This window comes from Gymnogyps californianus, chromosome 1 (genome assembly GCF_018139145.2).
Source record: "Gymnogyps californianus isolate 813 chromosome 1, ASM1813914v2, whole genome shotgun sequence".
Lineage (NCBI taxonomy): Eukaryota > Metazoa > Chordata > Aves > Accipitriformes > Cathartidae > Gymnogyps > Gymnogyps californianus.
Genome location: NC_059471.1, coordinates 48342768 through 48357718, shown reverse-complemented (window position 1 = coordinate 48357718; position 14951 = coordinate 48342768). Strand labels below are relative to the sequence as shown.

Genomic DNA, 14951 nt, shown 5'->3' with positions numbered 1-14951 from the left:
CCGCCGGGCGAAGGTGTAGGTGTCGCCATGGCGAGCTGCGAGGGGGCAGCGGGGGCTCCGCGCCGGGAGCGCCCCGCCGCCCTCCGCGCTCCGGCGGGGCGGACAGGGGGCTGCCCCCCCCCCCCCCCCCAACCATCCCCGCTCACCAGCCCGCACCCGGGGGGGGGAACGCCCAGGCTGCTCTACCTATATTGTGCCTTTAAAAACTTCCTGTATGCCTTGATCACTTGCTGAGAGGACTGTCCATCATACAGGCGCTTTGTCTGGCAGTCACTTCCATTTGAATTTGACTGACTGAGGAAGCCCGAGTTATTTGTAAAGAACAACAAGGCTTTTCATTCATAATTTCAGTAGGGGGACAGGGTGCTAATGACTGAGCTTGAATAACCAGGGAATGTGGTATTCAAGGCAGGAAGAAGCCCAACTGGCTGCCAAATGAGAGGAAGGGAGGGAAGGGGCGGGGGGGGGGAGATGTAGGTGAAAGTGCCTGTGTGAAAAGGCAAACAATGAAATCGGGATCACACACATGTATACAAATACAAATCAGGTTCTCAAAAGGTGAGACAGGCAAAGATAGAAGCAGGAAGGAGAGCTGAGGAAATTCCCGTTTGTATTTCATTAACTTGCCTTCAGAATCGGCTGCTGCAATGCTAAAAACGAGGAGGTCTGCAAAAGGAAGCTTTCTTCCCTCCTGCCGCCCCCTCACCACAGAGAAAACGCTTTAGCTCGCCTATTCCTTGTTACTACACACAAAAACTTGGGTTTGAAGTTGGGCTGAATGAAGATTTTGCTTTTGCTGCTTAAGCTCTAGCTTTGACAAAACATGAAAGCACTAAAGCTAGCCCGGGCTGCGGCCCAGCACGTACCATCTGTACATGTAATTTTACACAGGGACTGTCTAAATACACATATTCTCTAACTCTGCGAAGACTGTGTCTTCTCAAAAGTCAAACTTTACCTGATGCAAAATCTATTCAACTAAATAAAGGTTGTCACTTTTATTTCTATTGTCTGCAGTGGGACTTTGAATAAGGCATTAAGAGAAATTTCCTTAGCTACAACGGATTTTATAGAACCGTAATTTGTGTCCCTGTGGAGAAAACAAACCTACAGAGCTAAGAAAGAAAATAAAAATTGAACAGCACGTAGTTTGGAAAGCGTAATTGCTTTGACACAACGTAAACCATCAGAAGTTGATATAATTTATGTCAATTTGAATTGTGTTGCAAGAAAGCAACAATAAGAAAACTTAAAATACGTTAAACGGCTTAAACATTTAACCTCAAGAATGAAGGAAGTTTTCCAGTGGGCTTATTTTGCAAGCTCGTTCTGTCAGATGTGGTGGATTTATTGCGTATGTTTGTAATGCCATTTCCAGCACTTCCTTTAGCTTTCATTAATTAGGACACCATCCTAGGAGCCGCTCTGGGCAGCTGGATTCCCTCCGCGACCTGGAGCACCGCAGACTTTCACTTGGGCTCCAGAAGGCGTCAGGGGCCTGCTTAGGAGGAAAAGCTCAGAGATTCGGCTTCTCAGTTAATTTCTGCCTTTGCCTCTGCGGGGCTTTTGAAAGTAATAGTCCTGCTTAAAATACAGGAAAAGATGATTACAAAACCACAATTAAGATAGGAGTAACTACACCAGATGCAGAGACGGAAGTTTAGAGGAACTCTTTAATCAAGTGGTGGGAGTGGATGCTCTTGCAGAGATAACCTTGTTTAGATAATCAAACATTTTGTCCTCTTCCCTCTCTAAGTAAGATAAGTATAATTATCTAACAGTTCCTACTCTCTTTTAAGGTGTTCCAATTCTATTAGACACAGACCCTGACATTTTAGTTGTGCAGAAAGACCCTGGAGCCCACAAGCAAATACAACGCCACGGGTCTCCATGGGAAGCAGCATGTACACAGCAGGGAGATTGGGCTGGGACCTGAAACTCCTAGTTCTTGCTTTTCAGCTAAGTTACTTCTTTCTTTCACTGCTGGGTTTTCTAACCTATAAAACAGACATAGAGACATCTCTTGAAAACTATTTTGAGATCTGTGGAGAAAACTGTGATAGAATATCCAGCATTTTAATTATTGTTGTTGATATTGCCATTATAATCAGGAGAATGAAGACAGTCCTATGCAGATCTGACAGCAGGATCTGGGTCTTTCACAATTTTTTTTGATTGACGCAACCATACAAACAGTATTTTTTGTTGTGTTCTGATTTTCAGACAAACGATGGAGAAACATCAGGTTTTATTTTCCTTTTTGTGCAAAATTCATTCATCTCTAGGAAACGATTCTGTTCTGCACACGTCACCTCTGCTTTCAGGATGTGCTTGTGTGCCACTCTGGTGAATACAAGCCTTTCACAACTGAGGAAAATAAAAACAATCTCAGCACATGGGAGAAAGATGATACAATTTTTAACAATTGCTCAATCTTCTTGCTTTGGTTTGCAGAGAAATCTGTAAGTCTTACTTGTACGTATCCCTTGGCTGCCTTGCAAGCTATATCTACCGCTTGCTAATCTCTCAGAGGTATTCATTTGAACTCCAGCCTCCAGTGAAGAAAGGTACCTTACGTTCTGGGAGAAGAGTAGCCATCACAGCATGGAGGTCCACGCAAGCTACCTTGTGCTTCCAAGAAGAGCAGGCATCTGTGCTCTTCCAGCTACATTGCTTACAGTACCCACGATATTAAGTTACCTTTCCACTACATTGCATTTTAGAGCTAGTTTGGGTATCTCTACATCAGTGGTTTTCTAACTGCGATCTGTGGATTCCTATGGACTACTTCTAAATGAGAGGTCTTATAATTTATAATTTTCTATAAAAGTCTGCACTTCCCTTATGATTTTTTTTCTCCTCTAAAGCATAGAAAAAGTCTACAGACGGAAGAAGTTTGAAAACTACTGCTGCAAACCACAGTACAGATGTGATAAGTCTCTTCATAAAACCTTCTTGTTCCCAAATTTCCCGTAACTGCTAACATTGACCTCTTCCATTTCTTCTGAGTCACTTTAATCCCAGGTCAACACACAAATGTCTGCATCCTGCTACAAAATATTTTGGGAATTTCCAAACTAGCACTTACTTACTAACATTCTAATAGGCAACCAGTTAATTTTGCATAAAATTCTAGTATAGTCAAGCCCAGTGTTATCTAGCCTCTAACTGAATGAGGCTAGAGAGTGCAGTGTTTCATACGCTGACAGACGTGGCTTGTCTGTGCTGTCATTCTCATGATTACTTCTACCAAAGCAGTCGAAAATGTTAGGAGGAAAATCCTAGGACAAACAAATACACCATAAAAAGCCTGCTATAATACTAGTTTAGCAAATAAACTGCACTTCGTCCTGTCCATGCCAAATTGTCCCACTTTTGAACATTTGGTCTCAAGGTATTTGAGAAGAGAGAACTAATTATAAAATGCATTGTATAAGCTGGAAAGGTTTATAAAGCTGAATTCCAAAAAACCAATGCTGATTTTATCAAGGACACAAATATAACCAAATAACATTGAATGGCACATCAAAGAGCATACTAGCTTTATTAGAACAATTTATATGCAAAAGCTCCACATTATATTATAAGTACTAAATATATGTATTCTTCAGTATAATTTCAGAAGGATCAGGAAAGGGATTTGCTTAATTTTTAAGTTTACATAAGTATATTTGGTATTCAACAAGAAAATATTCTCCTGGCAACTGTCCCTCCATATACTGGGGCAATCATCAGATGGGATAAAGTTACACAGGATCTGGCCTGTATCACCTTTAAGGAAAGTGGTGATCATTAGCTAGATCTGAATAACAGTAGTTTAATCCCAGAAGATCGGGGCATCACTAAAAGCAGGAGACCAAATCCCAGCAGCTGTAGAGCATGTGTATTCCCAACCAGAGCGGCAGGTATTTATTCTATTTTTCACATTTAACAGTGCTGCTCCTTGTCCCACCCGAGCGGGTTCCCAGTTGCCTTTGCTCATTTTCCCCTCTTAAGGAATTCTGGGATTACCTTCAGGTAACCTACAATGAAAATTACAAAAGCAAAACTAACGGTACTGAGTCAGGGACCTAATCTTCATAAAAAATGACCAACTGTTTACAGTACAGTGAGTTTGACTTCTCTGTTTCTCTCTATGATATATCTAAGTGTCCTTGTCTGCCCTGAGACTCTCAATTAAATATCAGTAGGCAAAAAGCTTTACTGCTAATCACTTTTAAAAAATCCTATAATTCTTTTATGTACATTAACTTTTTCAGAGTTACAAACATGAAAGACAATCAATTAAAGGTTTAAGTTTCTAAGGAAATACTGGGCATTAGAAGCAGTGTGCAGCCAACTCAGTCCTTTCAGGATGTGCAGAATCAATATCCTCATATCACTGCATTAACTCATGAGATAATGCACAAAATGTTCTGAAAGTCAGCAAATTTACTGCACTTCCATTCCCTTGCAAGAAACAATTCCTTATGAATGAACTTCCTTTTCTTTTACAAAAAGGGGGAAATGCTACTTGTTTTCAGGTCCTGGGTCTGAAAATCAAACCAAGTAAAATCTTGTGGGACAATTTCAGGATGATGCAGAAAAGTTGCAACTATTTCAGACAGGTGTCTGTCATGTCACTGACCTCACCCTGCCCAACTCTTCACCTGAAGTCACTGGAATTGCTACTCCTCTAACATATCATGAACACACACACATACACACATCTATGTGTATATAAATATATATATGTGTATGTGCGTGTGTGTACACACATATATATACAACAGCTACGTTCCTCTGCTAAGAATGAACTAAATAAAGACCTTCATCTCCAAAAACAAGCTCCGCTTGGGTTAAAAGCAAGAAGATCCTGCAGTGGTTAGAGCAAACCACTAGGGGAAACATAGTCCCATACATTGAGCCACCATCCGCGACACGACACGTGAAATCACAGTGATGTATGTAATCCTGCGAAAGCCTGTTCCAAGGCATCATCAAATTAAAGGCCTGAGAATGCAGCTTTGAGGTTCCAACCCGAAAACCAACCAACAAAAAAGAGCGCACTTGATTTTGCGTATTTGTGCCCTAGTTATTGATTACCTGCGTGCAAGTTCAGTGAGCTCACAAGTCTCTGCAGGTTTGGTGCTTCTCTTTCAAACTCAGCAGTACTAGGATGCTGTATGCTTGGGGGTTTTTTGTTGGGTTTTTTTTTTGCTATAAGACATTGACACTTCACTATTTTGCACACATGACTGGCTCTGTGAATAAAAATAGCTTCGCTGTTTTCATATCTGTCTTTGGGACTACTCACTATATTAAGTGTATACACCTGTACTTGAGAACTGGCATATAAATTGCCAATTGCACTACTGGCCGACAGATTTAAAAATGGTATTACGAACTTTCCAGTTTAAACACTATTTATATACTCAGTATAAACACTGATAAATAATCTAACAGACCTTTCCCATGTGTATAGGCTTGCACAAAGAGTTCTTCACCTATTTTTGACTTTGCTATGTGGGAGGAAGCGCTTTTTCTCTTTCCACAGCGAAGTGAAATTAAGATCGTGTCTTCTTTCCCAGGTATTTTAACCGATGCTCGTCCCTCACAGCTGAATCCCCTGGATTTCCTTGCTGCCAACAGAGTCCGCAGCCTGCACATAGGGCACACCTCCGAGGATGCCCGGGTCGCTCCTCAGCGCACCCACGGGCGCGCCCCGCAGCGCGACGCCACGCCGTGGGGGGAAGCCCAGGGGAAGGCCCGTGGGCTTCCTCCCGCCCTTCCCCTGCCCGCAAACGGCGCTGCCCGACGCCGGGGCTGCTGCCCCCTCGGAGCCTCCGGCGGGTGCCGCCGGGGCGCCGTGCCCCCCACATCCCCCCGCCGCCCCCCGCCCCGGCGCCGCGCTCCCTCTGGCGGGGAGAGCGGCCGCGCCGCCGCCTCCATTCACCGGGAGCCCTGAATGAAGCCCAGCCCCGCGGGGCTGCGGCTCCAGCAGCGGGGCTGCCCCCGCCCCGACGGGCATTTTGCTCCGTCTGCGGCTCCTGGGGGGCGAGGAGGGTGGGGACGGCGGGGGACGCCTGGGCCCCGGGCACTCTCCCCCGCCCAGGCGGCTGCAGTTTGGTGCAGGGTAGAAGCTGGGAAAGCCCGCGTGAAAGCAAAGAAGTTAGACCCGTGTAACTCAGGCTGACCTTACTGTCGAGCGACTATGGAAAATAATTTGCAGGTTCAGAATAGTATTGTGGAAGAATGGGTATTTGCGTATAAAAATAGGAAAACCTGAAGGCCGTCCGTGTAAGACACTGCCCTTTTTATTTCCATGTTTTTATTGAGAATGACCACCCCCTTCAAAAAGCGGTGACTAGCAGGTGTAGAAGAGGAAATGCCTGCAAAATTACCTCAAGTAGTAAAAAGGGCTGGTGGGGTTTTTGCACTGAGGATTGTTCATGTAAATAATGCAATGCATTACTGCCTTACACATCGTGTATATTTTAAGCAGTGCCACACGTGATACGGGTATATTCGTGCTCGGTGCATGCCTACGTGGATACGCTGCTTAGGGCGCTTAAAGATACATGTAGGCGCAAGATGCCCGGGCCCAGCGACAGTGGCCCCGTCGGTGATTTCAGCCCGTACGAAAGGGACCGAGCTCTGGCCGTGTCAGGAAACGCCCAGAAGACAAACAGTCACGTTTGTGAGCTGCTCGCAGACCGTGTCCCCCACACGAATGGGAATTAATTGAAACAAAGTTCCCCCCCCCCTTTTTTTCCCCCCTTCCCCCTAAAAGACCCCACCCCTCCGCACAGCCGAGGAGACCCCGCTGCTGCCCGGGACGCCGCAAAGCCCGCAGCCACCCGAGGCGCGGAAAGCACGGCGGCGCGCTCTCCGCGGCCTGTCCCGCCGCCCCCTCCCCCGCGGCGCCCGGCCCGCCGCTCCGCGCCCCGCGGGCCCCGCTCCGCGCTCCCGCCCGGCCGCGGGGGCGCCCCCCGCGCCGCTTAATCGCGTTAATCCGCGGGACAATGCCCCAAATAATCATCCTTCCTTCTCCCTGCGCGGCCGGGGACCGACTGCTGAAAGGGGCGGGGGGGGGGGGGGGGGGGGGGCAGAAAGCGTAAACTTTTATTCCACTCGGTTAAAAAAAAAACAACAAAAAAACCCACACGGGTAGGGGGCGCGGGGAAACACCTGGACACGGCTCTCCCGAGAGCCCGCAGCGGCGGGGAGAGCGTGCCCTCCTCCCCGGGAGAAGCGAGCTCCCCCTCGGCTCCCCTGCAACCCTATCGCTGCCTGCCTCTGAATAAATACGCGAGCACAAAAGCAACCCCAAGCGTCGTGTGACCGCGCACGGAGGAGCCTCCTGTGAAAACAGGCTGCGGCGAGGCCCCGGGAGCGGGGCTCCCCGCCGCCGCCCCCGCGCCGCGCCGCACCGCGGAGCGGAGGGCAGCGCAGGGCAGCGCCGCGGCCGCGGCCGGGGCCGGGGCCGGGGCCGGCGCGGCGGCGGCGCTGCCCTTTTGAATGCCTCCCGCAGCTCGGAGTGCTGGCAGGGCGCTGGGAGCGCCAGTGAATGTAGCCCCGCAGAGCCAATGAGCTGGGACCGGATGCGATATATCCTCTGGGACAACAACTGCTCTGTTCCTCCTCAGATCCACATGACGCCATTTACTGCTGCTTGTGCAGAGAGATCACCCTACCTCCTCCGGAAAGAAAAAGAGAGAGAGGGAGAGAGCGAGCGAGCAGAAAAACGCCGAGCCCCTACAGCTCAGATCTCAAATCTTCCTCCTCCTCCTCCACCTCCTCCAAACACACAACAACAACCACCACCACAAATCCGCTGCGCTCCCAAAACAGCCCCCCCCCGATTGCAAACCACAGCGCTGCCTGCAACACACACACGCTCGCAGAGGGAGCGAGAAAGCTAGAGGGAGAGAGGGGAGAGGAGCTTGCAGCAAGCAGCTTCTCAGCAGAACGGCTACATTGCACAAGCTGCTTTTTTGGAGGAGCTCAGTGGAAGAAAGCTCTGGGATTTTATTTTAGATCCACTTTATTTTGTTTTCTTTGGCTTTCCCCTTCCTCTTGATCATTTGCAACAACAAAAAAAGTGACTTGGTATTGGCGATTCGGCCTCCTGTTCATTGAGGAAAAAAAGGAAAGTGTGTGTGTGAGAGACTGAGTGATTTCTTTTTAGGAGCAAAGAAAACCCACCCCGATTCGGAAAGGTGTTTTTATTATTATTATAGTATATACGCGCACACACGTATTTATAATCGATCTGGGGAGAGGGACCTAACTTTGCTCTGGACTTTTTTACGTGGTGATCATTCTTACTCTAATTTGCAAGTTGGACTAAAGCAGAGTTTGGAAAAGAATTTTTTTTTGCTTTAGGGCTGGATTTATTTGCAAACCGCAGGAAGAAGAAAATACAAGAGAGAGAGGGGTTTGGTGCAGCGCCGCGATCACGGTGAGAGCCTTTTCCTTCTTTGCAAAACAAGCTTTTCAGTACCTCCCCCCCCCCCCCCTTGGTTGCTCCAAGAAAACTCCTGGAAATGTTTGAGGCCGATCCCTTTTCCATTCGTACAGGTTCTCCCTCTCCCCCCTTCCCCTCTCCTTCCTTTCCCAGAGAGGTGCCGGAGGTGGGATTTCGGAGCGGTTTCTCTCCGGGGGGGGGGGAGCTCCGCTGGGGTTTGCGGGCTGCGCCGCGTTTGCGCCCCGCCGGGGTGCCTCGGGGGCGCGGGGGGCGGAAGGCTGCGCGGGGGGCGGAGGGCTGCGCGGGCGCGCAGGCATGCCTGCGGGGGCTGCGAGCGGGGCGCGGGGGGGGGACGGGGACGGACACACTTCGGCGTGTTCTCCCTGCTGCGGGGAGCCGGGCACGGGCGGTCCTGCGCGCTCCTGCCTCGCCGGGCACGCGTGGGTTTCCAACAAGCCCCGGCGGGGAGGTGAAGGGAGGGCGCTGCGGGGTTGGCGAGCGCCGGGGCTGTTTGTACCCCCGTCTTGGGGGAGAGCGAGCAACTCGCCTTTCAGTGCGTGATTTACGCCCGTCTGTAGTGGCATCGGGAGATCCGTGCAATTCGGAAGTGAGTGCACGTCTGGTACAAATATATATGTGTGCGAGTGTATACACATATATATTTCTCGTGTCATGAAATTAATTCGATCCATAAGTCGAGGAAAGTTCTTCCCCAGGTTCTTCTATGCAGAGGGCATGTGTGGAGGGGAAGGAAAGCCTTAATTTTTGCTTTTACTTTTTTTTTTTCCTTTGGAGGGTTTACTTTGTAACAAGCCCCCTCCCCCCCCCCAAAAAAAAAAAAGCTGCTGGTGTTTTCAGCAAGCTATTTGTGTGTCAGTTTGCCCCACCCCGATGGTAAAGTCCCTTTTGCCCTAATCCATAGTCTGATCACACACTCGGCCCTTAATGGGGGTTTCAAAGCACTTTGAAAGAAGAGGAGGTGGTTGGTGTGTGTGCGGTGGGGATGGGGGTGGGGGTGCCTTGCACAGGCTCCGGACACAAAACAGAAATTCACGGGCAGAGGACTTTTCCCCCTTAGGCTCGCCTTCTCCCAGCCAGCGAGACACGGGGTTTTTCCACAGCACGCATGAAGCCCCTTGCGTTTTAAACTTCCCCAAATGTGCCGAACGCGAAACCCGGCCCCCTTGCTCGCTCTTTTGCCAATCCCAGCTAGGAAGAGTTAGCAATCATGGCACTTGAGGTCTGCGAGAGTGGACTTTGGATTTTGGAAGTGGGGAATCGCGTTATCACACACATGCACACACAAAAAGGCAAATGCTGCTTCTCTGCTCTTGGTGGATGGAAAGGGGAGAAGTGCTAGATCAGAGGAGGGAGAGACGTGCTTTCCCGTAAGATTTTTCAGGCAAATGTATGTTTGCAAATAGATGTGCTGGAGGTGTGCATCTTGTCCTGTTAGCGGATCTCTCAAGGGGAGAAAAAAGGCGGATCGCCCGGCTCGGACCGATGTCCCGCTGAAAATGCCTTCTGGGTCCCTTCGGGCTGGGGCGGAGGGGGGCGGATTGAAGCTCAGGCAATTTGCAGAATATGCGTAAAATAAGAGGAGCTTTTCCAGCGGCTGGCTTTGTGGAGCTGAATGGGTGCTTAGGGCAAGGCGAGAGGGGGTAATCTGCCTTCAGCCCAACTGTCCCGGAGGTGTTGTCTCACACCGTCTGCAGGGCGCCTTGCGTTACCGGGGAGGGGAAGGCTTCTTTAGCATCTCCCGGGGGAGGGCAGGGGGGAAGAGTTAAAAGGAAACATGGGTTTGACTTTCCTGATAAGGCGGCTGCCGCAGCCCCCTCCCACCTCCCAGCCCAGAGGATGTCTCCTGGTTATCTCCAGGTTGTCTGCACTTGCGGGGCTGCCGGCGGCGCCTGCGGCCGCGCCTCCGCGGGCCAGGGGCTGCCGCCTCCCACCTGCTGCGCGCCCCCGCCGCGCCGGGATGGAGCCTGGACCGGGGAAGGGGGCAAAGCGCGGAGGCTTCTCCGCCAGCTCCCACCTTGGCGTCTGAGGGGGGCTCCGCCACCGAGGCCGGTGTCGTCTCAAGCGGCTGCAGGTCAGGGTCAGCTTTGCTTTTGCGCTGGGTTGTCATTTCTGGGGAGGCAGGGTGTGTGATTCGGCGTGCCTTCTCGGCTGGCTGAGTCTGGCCAAAATCTGGACGTGGAGGGCAGATGGGGCTGCTAGTTCCTCTCAAGGATGGGGGAAGTATTTTATTTTCTATTCTTTTTTATCTCCAGATAGTTTCAGATGAGGAAATGTCTACTTAGGCTGTAGGTTGAAACTTTTTATATGGCAAAGGTCTTAATTTGAAGAAAACATAAGCAATGCTTCAAGATAAGTTTGCAAGACTTTTTTGGGAGGGGGACGGACACCATGACATACACTCTGTGTCCAGAACCAGGATTTGGCAATATTTAAAATAGGTGGTCACTCTTAAAAGTTGCCTTTTTTTTTTTTTTTAAATAAAAAGCACTTGAGGGGTGGGAGCCAGGAGTTAAAAGATTAAATGTTTTCCACTGCTGTTAGAATAAAGACAGTGTCTTGAGATATTAATTGTTAAACTGTTTGACTATATTTTATTATACTGCGGTATAGTATTATTGTTGGTAACTGATGTGTACAGAGTAACACCATGGTGCTCTTTCTAGGTATAATTGAAGACATTGTGTGGTCCTTGTAAGAAGCTTGGTTCCTGCTTGGGTTTTAATTGTAAAATATTGTTCTGGATTTTTGTATAGGTAATTGGATTTTGGAACCACTTTAAGATATGATAAAGGCAAAACAAATATTAACTAATTTAGAGGGCAGTACTTGAAACTTTTGCATATCTGAGTGTGGAAGTTAGTTATTTACAAGTTCTCATCTTCTGGGTCTTTTACTGGGTTTCCATTTAAATTCTTAAGTCTGTGTTTCTACTTTGTAGTTAATGATCCTTTAAAGTAATATTTGCAATCAAGTAGACTTCTTGGATGCTGGCATTGTTTGATTATATTATGCATGCCTCTGTCCCACAAGCCACTCTTGGTAATATTTACAATTTGAAAGGTAGTCTATGGAATTTTTTACACATTTTAAAAAAATAAAACTGGTAGCATTGCTTTTGTAGTATTGAGCCTTAAAATAACAATCGCAGTGGTGTACACAAGTATGACACACACTAAAATACTGGAGAGAGATATTTTTACTTGTGCTGTTGAAGTTTTTGGTAGCACTAACTCATTTAATGTCTAACCTCAAACATTTTATTGCTATTTAGTGTTTTTCTTGGGACCATTGGTATTAAACTAAAATTTCCTATTTACATGATGTAAAGTTTAATGTGTAAAGAGACTAGCCTACCAAAATATTATCCAGTTTTAAACAAAATTGGAGAATTATATGTCTGTCATCAGCAGGTCACATTACACTTGCTAAATACTTGCAGGCTTTTTTTTTTTTTTAATGTAAGTTTTTCAGTAGCCTGATGTGAAAAGAAGAGTCACTTCAAGTGGCTGAAATGTGATCACTTTAAAGGCCATGGTCTAACCAGAAGATGGCCTGGGAAGCCTTAGTTAGCAGGCGCAATACCTAGACTTTCTAGAGCCACAAGTTAAGATGCGTGGACCTAGAACAGAATCCCTTTAAGCTCTCCACAGAGTAGGCAGGACAGGCCAAGGGAAGTGCATTCAGCTGACAGGCGCCCGCACCCCGCCCCAGATGTGACTCCTTTTTTTTTAATGGCTGATGCATTACTAGATTGTGTGCAGTGCTGTGGGATCCTGCAGGCTTGAAAGGCTGCTAGGAAGAGCATGAGATGTGTTGCAATAGTGAATCCTCTCTTTGTTGCTCCAGGATTTCAGATGTGTTCTAAGCCTGCCGGGGTGAGCACGCTTCCGGGCACTGATGGAGACGAGAGCTCAGCACGGCAGCGGGTCACAGGCCTTGCTACAGGCTCGGCGTGACAGTGGGAGACCGCACGGGGAGCCCGACCTGCGGGATGTCCTGATGCAGCAGGTTCATGTCTTGTCGTTGGACCAGATCAGAGCCATCCGAAACACGAATGAGTACACGGAGGGACCTACGGTGGCTCCACGGCCGGGGGTCAAGTCTGCTCCTCGGCTAGCAACCCAACCCAAAAATGAAAGGCCCCATGGCTTGCCCGAGCATCGTCATTTTAGCCGGATTCAGCACACGCAAACGCATGCCTCTCCTCGGGCGCCTCTGTCCCGATCCATCAGCACGGTCAGCACAGGTTCGCGGAGCAGTACAAGGACAAGTACGAGCAGTAATTCATCCGAACAGAGACTTCTAGGATCATCTTCGGGGCCAGTTGCCGACGGGATAGTCCGAATGCAGCCCAAGTCTGAGCTCAAGTCAAGTGAGCTGAAGCCACTGAGCAAAGAAGACTTGGGAGCGCACAGCTACAGGTGTGAGGACTGTGGAAAGTGTAAGTGTAAGGAGTGCACTTATCCGAGGACCCTCCCATCATGTTGGATCTGTGACAAGCAGTGTCTTTGCTCAGCCCAGAACGTGGTCGATTACGGGACTTGTGTTTGCTGCGTGAAGGGCCTCTTCTATCACTGCTCTAATGATGATGAGGACAACTGTGCTGACAACCCCTGCTCCTGCAGTCAGTCACATTGCTGCACTAGGTGGTCCGCCATGGGTGTGGTGTCCCTCTTTCTGCCTTGCTTGTGGTGTTACCTACCAGCCAAGGGTTGCCTTAAGTTGTGCCAGGGCTGTTACGACCGGGTAAATCGGCCTGGGTGCCGCTGTAAACACTCCAACACCGTTTGCTGCAAAGTTCCCAGCATCCCCCCCAGGAACTTTGAAAAGCCGACATAGCATCACTAGTCAGAAATACTAAAGTAACAAGGATTGTTTTAACGTACATATGCAACCAACTAAGCAGCTATGGTCTTGGCACTATAGTAGAAGGGTTGGGGATATACTTTGCTGTTTGCAGTGAAATGCTTTTCTTGGTGTGTGCCATCTTAACTGATATGCTTGTTAGAATCCAGCTAGTGGCATACAGGAAAAAAAAAAAATGGGATGCAGTACATTGTGACCCACATATTGCATAAGCTAAAGCAACACAGACACTCCTAGGCAACTCTATTGTTTGTGAATAGTACTTGCAAAATTTGTAAATTAGCAAATTACTTCTTTTTTTCATTGTTTTCTGCCAGAGATAATGTGCTATATTTTTGTATATACAATAATATTTTCAACTGTGAAAAATAAGTGGTGTCATATGACATGGCACAGTCACAAAATATTATACTAATATGTTGTACATTCAGAAGAATGTGAATCAATCAGTATGTTTTTAGATTGTATTTTGTCTTACGGAAACCTATTACAAGACTCTGATTTCCCTTTGGACTTCATGTATATTGTACAGTTACAGTAAAATTCAGCCTTTATTTTCTAATTTTTTCAACATATTGTTTAGTGTAAAGAATATTTATTTGAAGTTTTATTATTTTATAAAAAGAAATATTTATTTTAAGAGGCATCTTACAAATGTCACCCCTTTTTATGAGGACGTCATAGTTGCTGCAAATAAGGGGTGAACGGTGCATATGTTCACTATAAAATAGAAAATATATTAACGTTTGAAATTAAACTGGGCTACTTGTCATTTTTTCCCCCTATTTATTGTTCTGAGTTGGGAAAACTGGTATTTCTAATTGCAAACTTCACAGTGATATAGTCACAGTGAGTCTAATATGAAAACAAAAATAGAATTTTTAAGTGTATTTTTTGTTGTTGTTTACTGCTTCACCTGAAAATAATGCAGGATTTTTTCTTCCTTCTTTTGCACAAGTGTCCCATATACTGTTCCTACAACAGAAAAGGAAAATGAACATAGGAAAATGCATTGATTCATTCCAGACTGGGACTAATAGGAACTGAAAGCTTGACCTATTCTATAAGTGATGAGCTTTTGTGCTTCCAATAGGAAATAAGTAATCATTCACAAAAAATGTTAGGCTTGCACGGCTTTACTCAGAGAAAAAAAAAAAAAAATAAAATACGGTCAGTGCAAAAAGCTTGCAGGATTATTTGTTAAAAGTAGAAGAATATGCCACAGGGAATGATAGACCTGAATGCAGTCCAGCCTTATGTCAAACATTTGCCTCACTTGTAAGAAGAAAGTTGCTTGATTTGTCATTTGTGGCAGTTACCTTCCACTGAGGTCAAAATCCTTTCACTGCCAAGTTTCCCACCGGAAGCCTAGAGAATGATTTACCTTTCTTTATTAACAAACTATCATTTCCTGTTCTGAGCATGTCTTTCCAAGTTTAGAGGTCTTAATGTTGAATTTTATTTATACATTTCTTAAGCTGGCATTTAAGAAATAGTTGTAAGTATTTTTACGCTGACGCTTAGAAAAATCTCACAGCCTTTTCTGAACACTCTCCAACAAAAACAAGTTATAACTAATAAATTAAGAACTCACTGAAAGTTGAAAACCAGAGCA

At 47.0% G+C, this 14951-nt stretch overlaps 1 protein-coding gene across 2 annotated transcripts; it reads left to right on the top strand.

The window, feature by feature from the left end:
- The first annotated feature begins 7887 nt into the window (after window positions 1-7887).
- On the top strand, window positions 7888-14076 carry SPRY2 (sprouty RTK signaling antagonist 2). Of its 2 annotated transcripts, none has more exons than XM_050911923.1 (2): window positions 7888-8443; window positions 12317-14076. In XM_050911923.1, exon 2 carries the CDS (start codon window positions 12368-12370, stop codon window positions 13307-13309), a length of 942 nt encoding a protein of 313 aa, XP_050767880.1. In that variant the 5' UTR covers window positions 7888-8443; window positions 12317-12367; the 3' UTR covers window positions 13310-14076. The 2 variants fall into 2 exon arrangements, with proteins under 2 accessions (XP_050767880.1, XP_050767889.1); XM_050911932.1 differs by lacking the exon at window positions 7888-8443 and adding an exon at window positions 10511-10541.
- Window positions 14077-14951: the final 875 nt, after the last annotated feature.

What these genes read in the sequence shown, in the direction of transcription:
- SPRY2 (XM_050911923.1), top strand. Translation starts at nt 12,368, where the DNA reads ATGGAGACGAGAGCTCAGCACGGCAGCGGGTCACAGGCCTTGCTACAG.